The following is a 12,112-nucleotide window of genomic DNA, read 5'->3' on the forward strand; positions in this document are numbered from 1 at the left end:
TGTATGGAATTTAACTTCAGCCTGGCCCACAATGCTGAACAGGCTGTTACCCTCCAATTGTCAATGACATTCAGCTAATGCTAGCAGTTCTTTATGAAATATTCCTTGCCCTTATTTCTTCCAGTAGATATCTCCCCACCCCCATGTTATATAGTGATAATTTCTCCTCAATTTTTATAATTGACTGTGCTAGTTAGGGCTAACTGTGTTGCAGTCCATCTGCATGTTAAGGACCAGATATTCTCCTCCTTGCCATAGTGGTAACTACTAGAGTTGGGCCTGAATACAATTTCATTTGGGTTTTTTAGGGGTTTTATGTTGTTCCGTCCATTCAGATGGCACAGAACGGTAGAACCCCCTTGGAACAAAAGGAGCAGCAAAACAGAAAAAAGGGGGAAAGGTAGCTCTTTGTTCAGCTGATTTTTGATGCTTGGCTGTAAGCCCTGGCTGGCAGAGCCTACAGCCAAATGCCGGCTCTTGATGCTCATAGGCCCTGCCTGCCGAGCCTGAGTGCTCAGCGCTTGACTGTAGGCCCTTCCTGCTCAATGTTGGTCGGCTCAGCAGGCAGGGCCTACAACTGAGAGTTCGATGATTGTAGGCCCAGCAAGCAGAGCCTACAGCTGAGTATTGGGCCTGTTTGAATATAAGTTCTGTCTGGTAAGCCCTGACACTTTGCCACCCAAGGCCAGAAAAATCTTCATTTTTTTTGGACCTTGGGCGGAAAAGGTCATTCATATAGTTGCCCGTTTCCGGAAGCGGCAGACAGAAATGGAAATGGGGCCTTATGAATGGTTCAAATAGAAACTGATAGTGATTCCATCCAAATGCACAAGACTAGTAACAACTAGAAAACACACAAAACAACAGGAGGATAGTTGGAGTTGCGTGAGTTCACAGATGACCATGTGAAGAACTGTACTTTCAGATGAGCAACCTGGACTCCTTCTCCATGTTCTCTGTGACTCACACAAATGATTGACTAGCAACCTACTACCCCTAGGAGCAGGGAATGTCATACCACATAGGAAAAAAGCACAGCCCAAGTTCTGCTTGAGATATCATGTCTCGTCTGTAGTGAGAAATAAAAGTCAAAGGTTGAGATTAGGTGGCTGCTCTACAGATACCAAGTGGAAGGAGCCCTCATAAGAAAGCTGCCAATGCAGCAATTGTTTCTGTCTTGTAGTGGCTTCCTCTCCAGTTTGTAGGACAGATAAATAGCTGCAAACCATTTAGAACATCTTTGGGGTGAGACAAACAAACTATTCTTAGGAGAATAGTAAAATAGGAAGAGGCTCTGGGATTTCCTAAACTAACTATTTGGTCTACATAAAAAGTAATGAACAGAATGCCCCAAATCAGTGGCAGGATTCTGCCAGAAAGAATACAGTATTCTGGTTTAGATAAAATGCTGACACTAACATTAGTAAAAAAGAATTGTCTGATCTGAGCACCACTTTGTCTTTGCAAAATCAAAAATAATATACTTTTGAGTTCAAAGAATCCATCTGCTCCACTGGCTGCAGAATTTCTATTAGAAAAGCAGTTTTCTAGGTATGTAATCTGAGGTCACAGGAGACTACGTGCTCTAAGGGTGAGAAAAGACAAGTCACAGTCTCTAATGTGATGTGGGCCCTACTGAGTGCAGGTTTTTATATACCTTTAGAAATCTCATGCATTTTTGGAGACTTAAATAAATAACCTAAAGGCATCTATGCAGGGTCAACCCTGGTTAGTCCTTGGATGGGAGACTACCAATGAATACCAGATGCTGTAGGCTATATTTCAGGAACTGGCAAAACTGCTACAAGTATTTCTTGCCTATAAAAACATGGATTTACTCCATGTAAGTAACATTGGATTTAGTCTAATATTTAGGATTCCAGACCTACTATGAATAACACAACTATAATTATAATGCCAGAACAACCTTTTTTTTACATCTTGGTGGTGTAAAAACAGATATAAATGTGTTTGTCTCAAGAAATGAGAGGACAGGATGTCTCTCACAATAGCATATGCTGACTGAACAAACTGAGGAGGAAGAAAATATTTTGAGGGAGAGGAAAATATTCACCTATGCGACATGGAAACTCAGAGGTTAAGAGACACAGCCTTGGAATTAATTACTTTTTCTTTTGGCTGATCATGCCTGTAACACTGTTGTCTTTCCGGGAGCATAATCGTTAGTACATTTATTTTTTTGCTTGTAGCAACCTCTCCAGTGTCATATTGTAAAGGAAACCCTGGTATACATATCCACACCCTGTTAATAAATTACTTTGAAGCCTATGCCTGATTGTGGTTTAAAGGAAATGGGAGAAACTGAAGAGTGGCCTTTCCCCTCTCTATAATTATTAACACAACAAACTGAAAAATGCTGATTATATGCTGAAACTTTTGGGTGAACTTACTTTTTTTTCTTTCTCAAACAAACCCCAGTACAGTAGAGTCTCACTTATCCAAGCTTCACTTATCCAAGGTTCTGTATTATCCAAGGCAGTCCGTCTTTTAGTAGTCATTGTTTTTGTAGTAAATGTTGCAATGTTTTGGTACTAAATTAGTAAATACAGTAATTACTACATAACATTACTGTGTATTGAACTGCTTTTTCTGTCAATTTCTTGTAAAACATGATGTTTTGGTGCTTAATTTGTAAAATAATGTAATTTTATGTTTAATAGGCTTTTTTTCTTAATTCCTCCTTATTATCCAAGATTTTCGCTTATCCAATGTTCTACTGGCCCGTTTATCTTGGATAAGTGAGACTCTACTGTATTAAAAATAGTCAGAATTCATAATATGAAACTCTGTGAAGCTGCAAATTAAAAGCTATTAGCTATTGTATTGATTGAGGGAACAGGACCAGCTGCCAGCAACAGCTACTTTCCTTTCTGCCCAAGTTTATGGTAGCAGTCTGCATGACCTCTTTTTAAGAATTCTTGCTAGAAAAGAGGAGTGTAGAACTGCTAATTCTGGGATTTGTGTACACTTAGGCATGGGATAGCACCCTCACGTTTGCAAACACTGCTTTGTTTGGTTATATTTTGCAAAATAGTAGAACCTATAAAAACATAGTTTCTATATTTCTTTATAGTACTATTCTTCAGTTTGCAAATACACAGTGTAGCATAGATAGGCTTGATTCCCACCCCCTATACGCTGTGATTCAGTCTGTGAATTTTTTGTTAGTACTGTCACAATTTGGCATGGGCAGATACAGACAGGAAGTTAGTTCTGCATTTCATATACATGTGGATGAAAGGAGTAAAATATTTACTGTACTGAGCTTGGAGACCAGATGCTACTTTATACTTAAGAGACTTGAAAGAAGAGAAAGCCAGAAAGTCCTGCAATTCATTATATTTGTCTTTGGCACAAGAGTCAATTGTGAAATATACAGTAGTGTAACCAGTAACAATTATATGAGTAAAAAAACCCATACCTGGCTGCACCGTAGTGTCAATTGCTGTTGACCTTTCTGTGATCATAGCTGTGGTACTGCCTGAAAAGGAATTCCATATGGTATGTCACACAAAGCAGCTAAGATAGACACATAAATCATAATAAAAGTTCTCTGTTTGTACACATAGCTATATGAGCATGCAGGCATGAATTCACCTAATCCTACCAGGTGAAGCAATAACACCTTGTTTGTTCACATTTTTAAGAGAGATGTTTGATGAAAAGTATTGCCAGTGTTGTTATCCTGCATATCAGCAGAAATGGATATCTTCTGATAACTTATTAACAGTTAACCCTGTATTTAACATTTCATTACATACATTGCAAAGACAGAGACATTGGACAATTAAAGGAGAGTGGAACACAGAAAGGTGCAGAATGCAGACACGGTGTTTTCTGATGTTATTCTTACCACTGCTGATATTTAAATAGATAGATAATAATGCTCTGAACTAAACTGTGAAGGCTTTAGTATCAACAAAACCTAAAATGACATTATGGCTGCATCTATGGGTGATTCTCTCTTTGCTGCTTGTGTAAATGACCCATTCTGATAACTCGCAAGGAGCCCTGTGGCCAGTGGAGACCAGCAGCAGTGACATGAGGATGAGCCATCCCCTTTCCTGCACCATGAAAAGGTCACGGCAGTGGTATCTGACTAGACAATTAACCTGATTCAACTATCCAGATGTCAAAAGATCCACGGGATATCCCAAGAAATTCTTGCAAACTCTAGACTATGCCTAAAACAGAGCAAAATTGGATTAAGGGTAGAAACCCAAGAGACTTGCTGTAAGTCCCCATGCATCATGTAGACAACCAATGCCAGGTGAGATCGGTTTTTTATGTAGACAGGTCCTAAGTTAGGTTTTAATTGTAGATGGAATATGTCCAAATTGTTCAGACCTCATCTAGGAACCATGGCAGTAATCCTGTCCTATGAGCAGCTTTGGGTTCTCATGGAAAGTGTCGAGTGGGTGCCACATACCACTCTTTCACTTGCATCCGATGCGAGACAAATGATTTGTGCAGATGTTTCACATCAAAATGATGTACGTAAAGTCTTATTTCTGGATAAGGACCAATCATGCAAGCAATGCTTTTAATTAATTAACTAATTAATTAATTAAGTATACCTTTCCTCCCAAAACTGTGACCCAAGATGGCTTGCAATTTGAAAACAATTTAACTTGTTTCACCCCAAATAAATGTGCAAGGTAAATACACCTGTGTTTCATTATTAATACACATTCACATATTGAGCCATTTTTTCTATAGTTTTGGAAGACAAACTTTTCTCTTTTTGAAACATATAGAATAAAACATCCTTTTTAAAACGGAGAACCAAAGCAGTATCAAGCAGTAAGCTGCTGATTACTACCAGCCAGGCCTTCCTCCCAGCCCTGCAGGGAAGCGCTGAAGTGCTACAGTGAGTATGATTGTGATGGGGTTTAATGAAGCTGCTTTACTTCTGCGCCTGGCAGTAGCAATGATGTAATAAAGTATGTGATGGGGATGTGAGATGTGCACGTTATTTATATCTACATCTCCAAAACAATAGATAGATAGACCAAATAGACATGTAGCACCAATGTTTGTCTTTACTAATAGAAATTCTTAATTGAGTCAGAAAAAGAAGCAATTAGCTCTAAGTTCAATTGCAATTATGTACTTAGGCAAGTTTATGTTGATGTGCTTTGATAATTACACTTTTCTAGATTTGTGCAATTTAATAGAACTGGAAGAGCACAATGCCTTAACACCCCAGATTATTTTTAGAGGTGATTAAAACATTCTTTGTACTCCCTGGTTTCTTTGTAAGTGGCAACATGTACAAATTCATTGACCTGCTGTGCAGTAATGTCGTTTTTAAAGTTCATGTGTGTCTTTCATCATATATAGATACTGCACAAACATATAGCCTTGTACATCCAATTGATTCTATATGTGACTAATCTAACCAGTTGTTCAGCATCTGACTTATGGCTAATCTATTATGGAATTTTCATGGAAATATTTTTTCAGAGGGCATTTGCCCCTGCCGCCTTCTGAATCTGAGGCTCCATCTACACCAGTGGTTCTCAATCTGTGGGTCCCCGTATGTTTTGGCCTTCAACTTCCAGAAATCCTAACAGCTGGTAAACTGGTTGGGATTTTTGGGAGTTGTAGGCCAAAACACCCGAGGACCCACAGGCTGAGAACCACTGATCTACACTGTTGTACAATGCAGTTTCAGAATGCAATTTAAGTACATTAAACTGGATCATATAAATCTACACTGTCATATAATGCAGTTCAACTGCATTCTGAAACTGCATTACATGGCAGTGTAGATGGGACCTTAGAGCAGGGGTCCCCAAACTAAGGCCCGGGGGCCACATGCGGCCCATCAAAGCCATTTATCCGGCCCCCACCTCCTCCCTCACTCGGTGCGTGCCTTCCAAAGCTTTGCTTGTTTATAATGGTATTTTAATTATTATTTAATTAATAATTAATTATCAAGGGGGTACTTTGCCGGTGCTTTTTGTGCACAAAACCAGAAGGAGGCTTGACTAAATGGCCCAAGTGGTCTCTTCCAATCCTCTTTATTATTATTATTATTATTATTATTATTATTATTATTATTGACACAAATACACAGTATAACACAGCAAACAAGATATACATGCTGGATTTCATATTACAAAATCACAAGTTCCCAAGCGTTTAGGGCTGGGTGCTGCATCCAACCCTTTTTATTATTTTTATTATGATTATGATTAACATTGAGGCTGTATTTGTTCCTGTTTAGGATTTTTTACTTCAAAATAAGATATGTGCAGTGTGCATAGAAATTTGTTTATAGTTTTTTTTTCAGCTATAGTCCGGCCCTCCAATGGTCTGAGGGACCGTGAACTGGCCCTGTGCTGGTACAGCTGTACCAGAACCTTCTATTTTACTTTCTTGCTGCAAATGTTTGCAGCCATAGGACAGGCCACCTGTCAATCACCATTAAGTTTGGTTCCGCCCCCTGTTCAGGGCTCTGGGAGGGAAGGAGCCATTTTTAAGTTAGTCTCTCTTAGGAAGCTCAGCTGTAGGACATAAACCAGCTCGTCCCGTAAAAGGCTTCCTATTTCAAGACCTCCAGGGATAAAGAATACCAGGGATAAAGACCTCCAGGGATAAAGACCACCGGGGTTAAAGACCACCGGGGATAAAGAGCACCAGGGTTAAAGTATACCAGGGATATTGACCGTCCCAGGATACAGAACTACAGCACAGAAACATCTGAAAGCCTCAGCTGGTAGGTCTACTCAACAACCAGACGCACTTGGGAGTTGGCAGTGGGTCCCAGACCAGCTAGGCCCAGATAATAGATAGCCTGGGAGGGGTTATAAGAGGGTTTCACCGTTATTCAAAAGCCTATCGCCTGTCCTGTGGGACAAGACTCCTTGAAGATTTATTATTTGTTTGTCAATAAAGACTTTGTTATTTCTTTAAAGACTTCAAGGCCATCTTTTCAGGAAAACTCCTCAACGACCCTTCTTTTAGGCCCCTGGCTTCCCGCTGGGCGTAAAGCATATGTCCTACATAACAGACAGTCAGTCACAGGCCCAGTGCGTGACAGAACATTGAAATAGGGAGCTGGTGGCTTCTGCCACCCGGGAGTAAAGTAAAGGACTTGAAAAAGCTAAAAGACAGTGCATAAGGGAGCCAGTTCAGGGCCATTCCAAGCCTCCATTACCTGCTATCCATGTGAATGTGTTCCTGCATTTTCGGCCATCTTGGAAGACAGCCCATGTGACCAGAAGGGAGGGGCCGGTGCATTCCTCCTTTCTTCCAAGTTTGCTACATTTGCAGCAGCCTCTGCAAAAGCAAGCCTTCCACAACAGTTTGCAACATTTTGCTCCAGCAACAGAAGCAAGCCTTTCCCGCCCTTTTTGAAGCAAGGCCTCACAGTTTGCTACATTTGCAGAGTTCCAGCCCTGCAGAAGCAAGTCCTGCACAGCATTTGCTACATTCGCTCTGCAGAAGCAAGCTTTCCACAGCAAATTGCAACATTTTGTTCCAGTAGCAACAGGACTAAGTCTGTACAGTGCTTGCTACTTCATCTACCAGGTGCCTGCAAAAAGGGGTTTTGCAAACTCCTTGGTGCTTGCAGGAGTTTGGTTTGCAACTGATTTATTGCTGAGTTCTTATTTCTTGATTTAAAGTAATAAGTTTTGAGTGTGCTTTGTAACTGCATTGCCATTTGGTTTGCTTAATTTGTGATTATGGCTCATACCCTAGGCTCTGCAAAATCAGAGGGAAAAGCTTATAGTTTGAGATCTCAGGGTTCAATTCATCCTACCCAAAAGGCTTTAGACCTGCTTTTGCTAGAAGAGGCTCAGCTGACAAATAAGGCTGAAAGCGTCTGGCTTTCTATTGTCAACCTTGATGGTCATCTAGAAGGTTCTAAAGACACTAGGGACTCTCAATGTATCAGGGCAAATATCAAGGTTCTGATTAACAAATGGAGAGCCCTAGTGGATGGCATCACACAGGTGCTTGGCAAAATAAACAACCAGGAAGCAGATCTTAGAGCTCTACAGTTTCTAAATAGTGTTAAACATAGGGAACTAAGTTATGCACACCTGTTTCATGTAGCTGACTTCAGCCCCTCCCCCAGAAGGGACAAAGATGGTCAAGCTACACCCACCCGTAGTGTGAGCCCCGAGCTCCTTAAACATTCCCTACAGGCCTTAAGTTTGAAGGATAGTCAGGGAGGCATGTCTGCCCATAGCAAACACAGCCACCCCAGCAAGAAGTTTGGCAGCAGACATAACTCTGCGCCTGGATCTTCTGTTTCAAGGAGCAGCTCCTCATCGATGGCGGCCTTCTACAACAAGGAAGCCAAGCGCATGGAGCTGCAGGAGAAGATCCTCGAGGCGGAAGCTGAGGCAGCAGCAGCAGAGCTAAGCCTGAACTTCGAGCAGGCTCAAACTGAATTAGAAGCAAAGTTAAAGCTCACACGCATTCAACAGGAGGCAGCTCAGAAAAGGGTCCGTGCCAACATCCTGGCGAAGGCTCTGCAAGGAGAGTTGTCTCAGGAAAACTTCAACCGTTTACCAACACCACCAACCACACCTCTTCTGCCAGCCCACGTTGGCTTCCAAGACAACAAGCTGGTGCAGGTGGACAGTGTCATCATGCCACGCAGGCAGGTCGAAGAATCCAGGGCCAGGAGCCCACAGCCACCAACTCAGGTTGCGAGGCCAATAGAAACTAGGGTTTCGCCCATACCTGAGATCACAGATGTTCCTCTGAAGGGACCTTCTAGTTTTGAGAAGAACTTCACCTTTACCCCTGACCAAACACCCCTTCCGTTTCTTCAGACTCCTCAGTCACAGCTTGAGTCTCTGTTTAGAAACCCGAAGAAGGATTTGAGGGACAAAGGTGTGGAGAAATTCTCTGACCGGCCAGAAGATTTCCTACTTTGGAAGAAGACCTTTCAGCGTGCCATACAGAACTTAAGACTTACCTCTGAAGAGGAACTAACTCTTATGGTTGCCTGGCTTGGTCCAACATCAGCCCACCAGGTGAGAAGAATCTTCTCAGCCCTCATCGACCAACCAGAAAGAGCACTGGACACTGCATGGACAAGGCTTAACCAGCGTTATGGGTCCAGCACCCAAATTGAAGCCTCGCTGATGGACAGACTTCATAAGTTCCCGGTGCTCAAACCTAAGGACTTTGAACAGCTTTGGGACCTATCAGACTTATTGGTTGAGCTTCAGTCAGCTAAGGGAAACCCACAGCTTCCAGGGTTTGCCTGCCTGGACCAGCACTTGTCCCAAACTGCCATCACTCAAAAACTGCCCTTTTTCTTGCAGGAAAAATGGGGCAGGGAAGTCTTCAGATACAAGCAGGCTAATCATCAGGTCTACCCACCATTCACTCATCTTGTGGATTTTGTTACAAATGCCGCCATGCAATTTAATGACCCACAGACAGGATTTCCAACTCTTTATGGGGCTCCAAGGACAGATAGGCCCATCAAAGAACCCAAGGAACCTGCAAAGGACAGTGGCACCAAAAGAAACATCGCCGTCAAGACTACGGAGACCATCCCGTCTCTACCTGATGCCAAGATGACACCAAAAGAAGTTTTGTGCCCACTGCACGCAAAGCCCCACAGTTTGGCCGACTGCAGAGAGTTTGCCAAAAAGCCTCACCCAGACAAAGTCAAGATCCTCAAGAAATCCAGGATCTGCTTCAGGTGCTGCGGTACAACTCCCCACCAATCAAAGTCATGCAAAGAAAAGGTAAAATGCGAGGTGTGCCAATCCGTCAGACATTGCTCAGCGATGCACGACAAGGACTTCGTGCCCTTCAAGGTCAAGAGCGGAGCAACCAGTCAATGCCCCCCAGAAGTGCATCCAGAAGATTCAGCTGAACCTTCATCGGGCACTGAGGCACCCTCTGTGGCCTGCACTCAGCTGTGCGGCAGCCCAAAGAAAGTTAGGATTTGCCATCCCATCTGTTTGGCAGATGTCTATCCCGCCAGCAAGCCATGGATCAAGAAGAGAATGTACGTGGCCCTTGACAACCAAAGTGACGGTTCACTGGCCACCCCTGACTTCTTCAGCTTCTTCAAAGGGCAATCAAAGACTATTGACTATTGTATTTCTACTTGTACGGGCAAACAAAGAAGACAGGGCCGTGTTGCTTCTGGATTTATCATTTCGCCATGTGGCAAAGACATTCATTTTGAGTTACCTGACCTTATTGAGTGTGCGTCCATCCCACGAAATAAGGACCAGATTGCTACCAGAGAAGTGGTGCAAGCGCATCCTCACCTGACTACAGGACCTCATTCCTCCCTTTGAGCCGGGCATCGACATCATCCTGCTCATCGGATCCAACTGCCCAAGCCTGATGAGCGTCCGGGCTGAAAAGAGAGTTCCTCCTGGTGCACCCTTGGCACAGAAGACTCCTTTAGGATGGACCATACAGGGACCTGTATGTGTCGACAGAATGCATCCTCCATCTTCTTTGTGTCCAGATCAGCCAAACACTCTCAGCTGTGGCAGAGTCACCCTCATGCAGAGTTGCCTCAGTCACATCTCTGTCTGCTGCCAAGGAGTTTCATCTGAGTTCTCATCCATCTTCGACGTATCCCGGGATGACGAGAACACAGCGCTCTCCCGAGACGAGCAAGCGTTCCTGAACATCATGAACTCCGAGGTCACCCTTAGTGAGGAAGGGAATTGGATAGCCCCTTTACCCTTCAAAGCAGACCGGCCTACGCTACCTTCCAACAGACAGGTGGCAGAGAAGAGACTGCAGTCTTTGAGACGCAAGATGCAGCGTGATCCCAAGACCAAGCAGCAAATCGTTCAGTTTATGGACGACATGTTCACAGCAAGGTATGCTGAGCCATCCAGCCCTGGCTCAGACAGAGAAGAGTCTTGGTTCCTTCCATTCCATAAGGTTACTCACCCTCAGAAGCCGGAAAAGGTGCGCATTGTGTTTGACGCCAGCGCCAAATGCAAGGACATCTCATTGAACGATGTGCTCTTGAAGGGACCAGATCTTCTGGACAGCCTTATTGGAGTCATACTAAGATTCAGGGAATCAAAGTATGCAGTCATCGCTGACATCTTTAAAATGTTTTATGTGTTCCTGGTCACACCGGAGCATAGAAAGTTTTTTAAGTTTTTATGGTTTGAAGACGCCCAGGCGCAAGATCTACACCAGTTGAGCATCCCGCGTCAATTCATGGCCAGGAGCCCTTTACAAAGCTTGCACACCGAACTCCACATTTTCTGTGACACTTCAGAGAAAGCCACTGCAGCTGTGGCTTATGCAAGACAAAGAGACTCTAGTTCTTGCGCTTTAGGTTTTGTTATGGCCAAGGTCAAAATTGCTCCATCTAATACCACTATCCCTAGGTTAGAACTGTGTGCAGCCGTGCTAGCCATCCAAATAGTTCAGATAATTAGGAGAGAAACTGCACATTTCTTCTCAGACACTTTCTTCCATACGGATAGTATGGTAGTGTTAGGATATTTAAGGAACACTACTAAAAGATTTAAGGTTTATGTAAACAACAGTCATTTGAGTTCTGAAAAGGTTACATGGCTGTTTATTGTACAGCATGCGTTTCACATGGGGGGGGGGTGTGGGAACATATGATTGATTTGTGTAGAAAGATACTGGACGCTATGTTTTTGAACTGTAAATATTTGACCCACGATGTTCGGGTCACCTTGATGGCAGAGGTGCCAGCCATTGTAAATAGCCGTCCATTGGTGCCCATCACCACAGATTCGGACAACCCACAGCTTCTCACTCCTGCATCCATTTTAACTCAAAAGACATCTGAATGGCAGGAGATTATGTATCCTGTCCCTGAAGGATCTTACAAAGCACTCTGGAAACAAACTCAAACTCTTGCCAATCAGTTCTGGAGACGCTGGAAGGCAGAGTACCTGGCTCAACTCCAGAGTCACAGGAAATGGAAAGACTCTAAACCCAACATCCAAGTTGGAGACATTGTACTTCTCAAAGACAAATCCTTACCTCGTTTCAAATGGCCTTTGGCCAGAGTTGTAGAGACCTTGCCAAGTCCGGACGGATTGGTAAGGAAGGTAAAACTAAGAGTGTGCCAAAATGGCAATGTTTCTGT

General features: G+C 43.2%; 1 protein-coding gene across 2 annotated transcripts in view; it reads right to left on the reverse strand.

Moving 5' to 3' along the window:
• The window catches only part of nrp1 (neuropilin 1), a 169,164-nt gene that overhangs the window by 18,513 nt on the left and 138,539 nt on the right, over positions 1–12,112 (reverse strand). For both annotated transcript variants that reach the window (XM_003221986.4, XM_003221987.4), the window contains exon 12: positions 3,443–3,502. In XM_003221986.4, the coding sequence (XP_003222034.1) occupies positions 3,443–3,502 (60 nt within the window). The remainder of the gene's footprint in view (positions 1–3,442; positions 3,503–12,112) is intronic.

Source organism: Anolis carolinensis, chromosome 6 (genome assembly GCF_035594765.1).
Source record: "Anolis carolinensis isolate JA03-04 chromosome 6, rAnoCar3.1.pri, whole genome shotgun sequence".
NCBI classification, from domain to species: domain Eukaryota; kingdom Metazoa; phylum Chordata; class Lepidosauria; order Squamata; family Dactyloidae; genus Anolis; species Anolis carolinensis.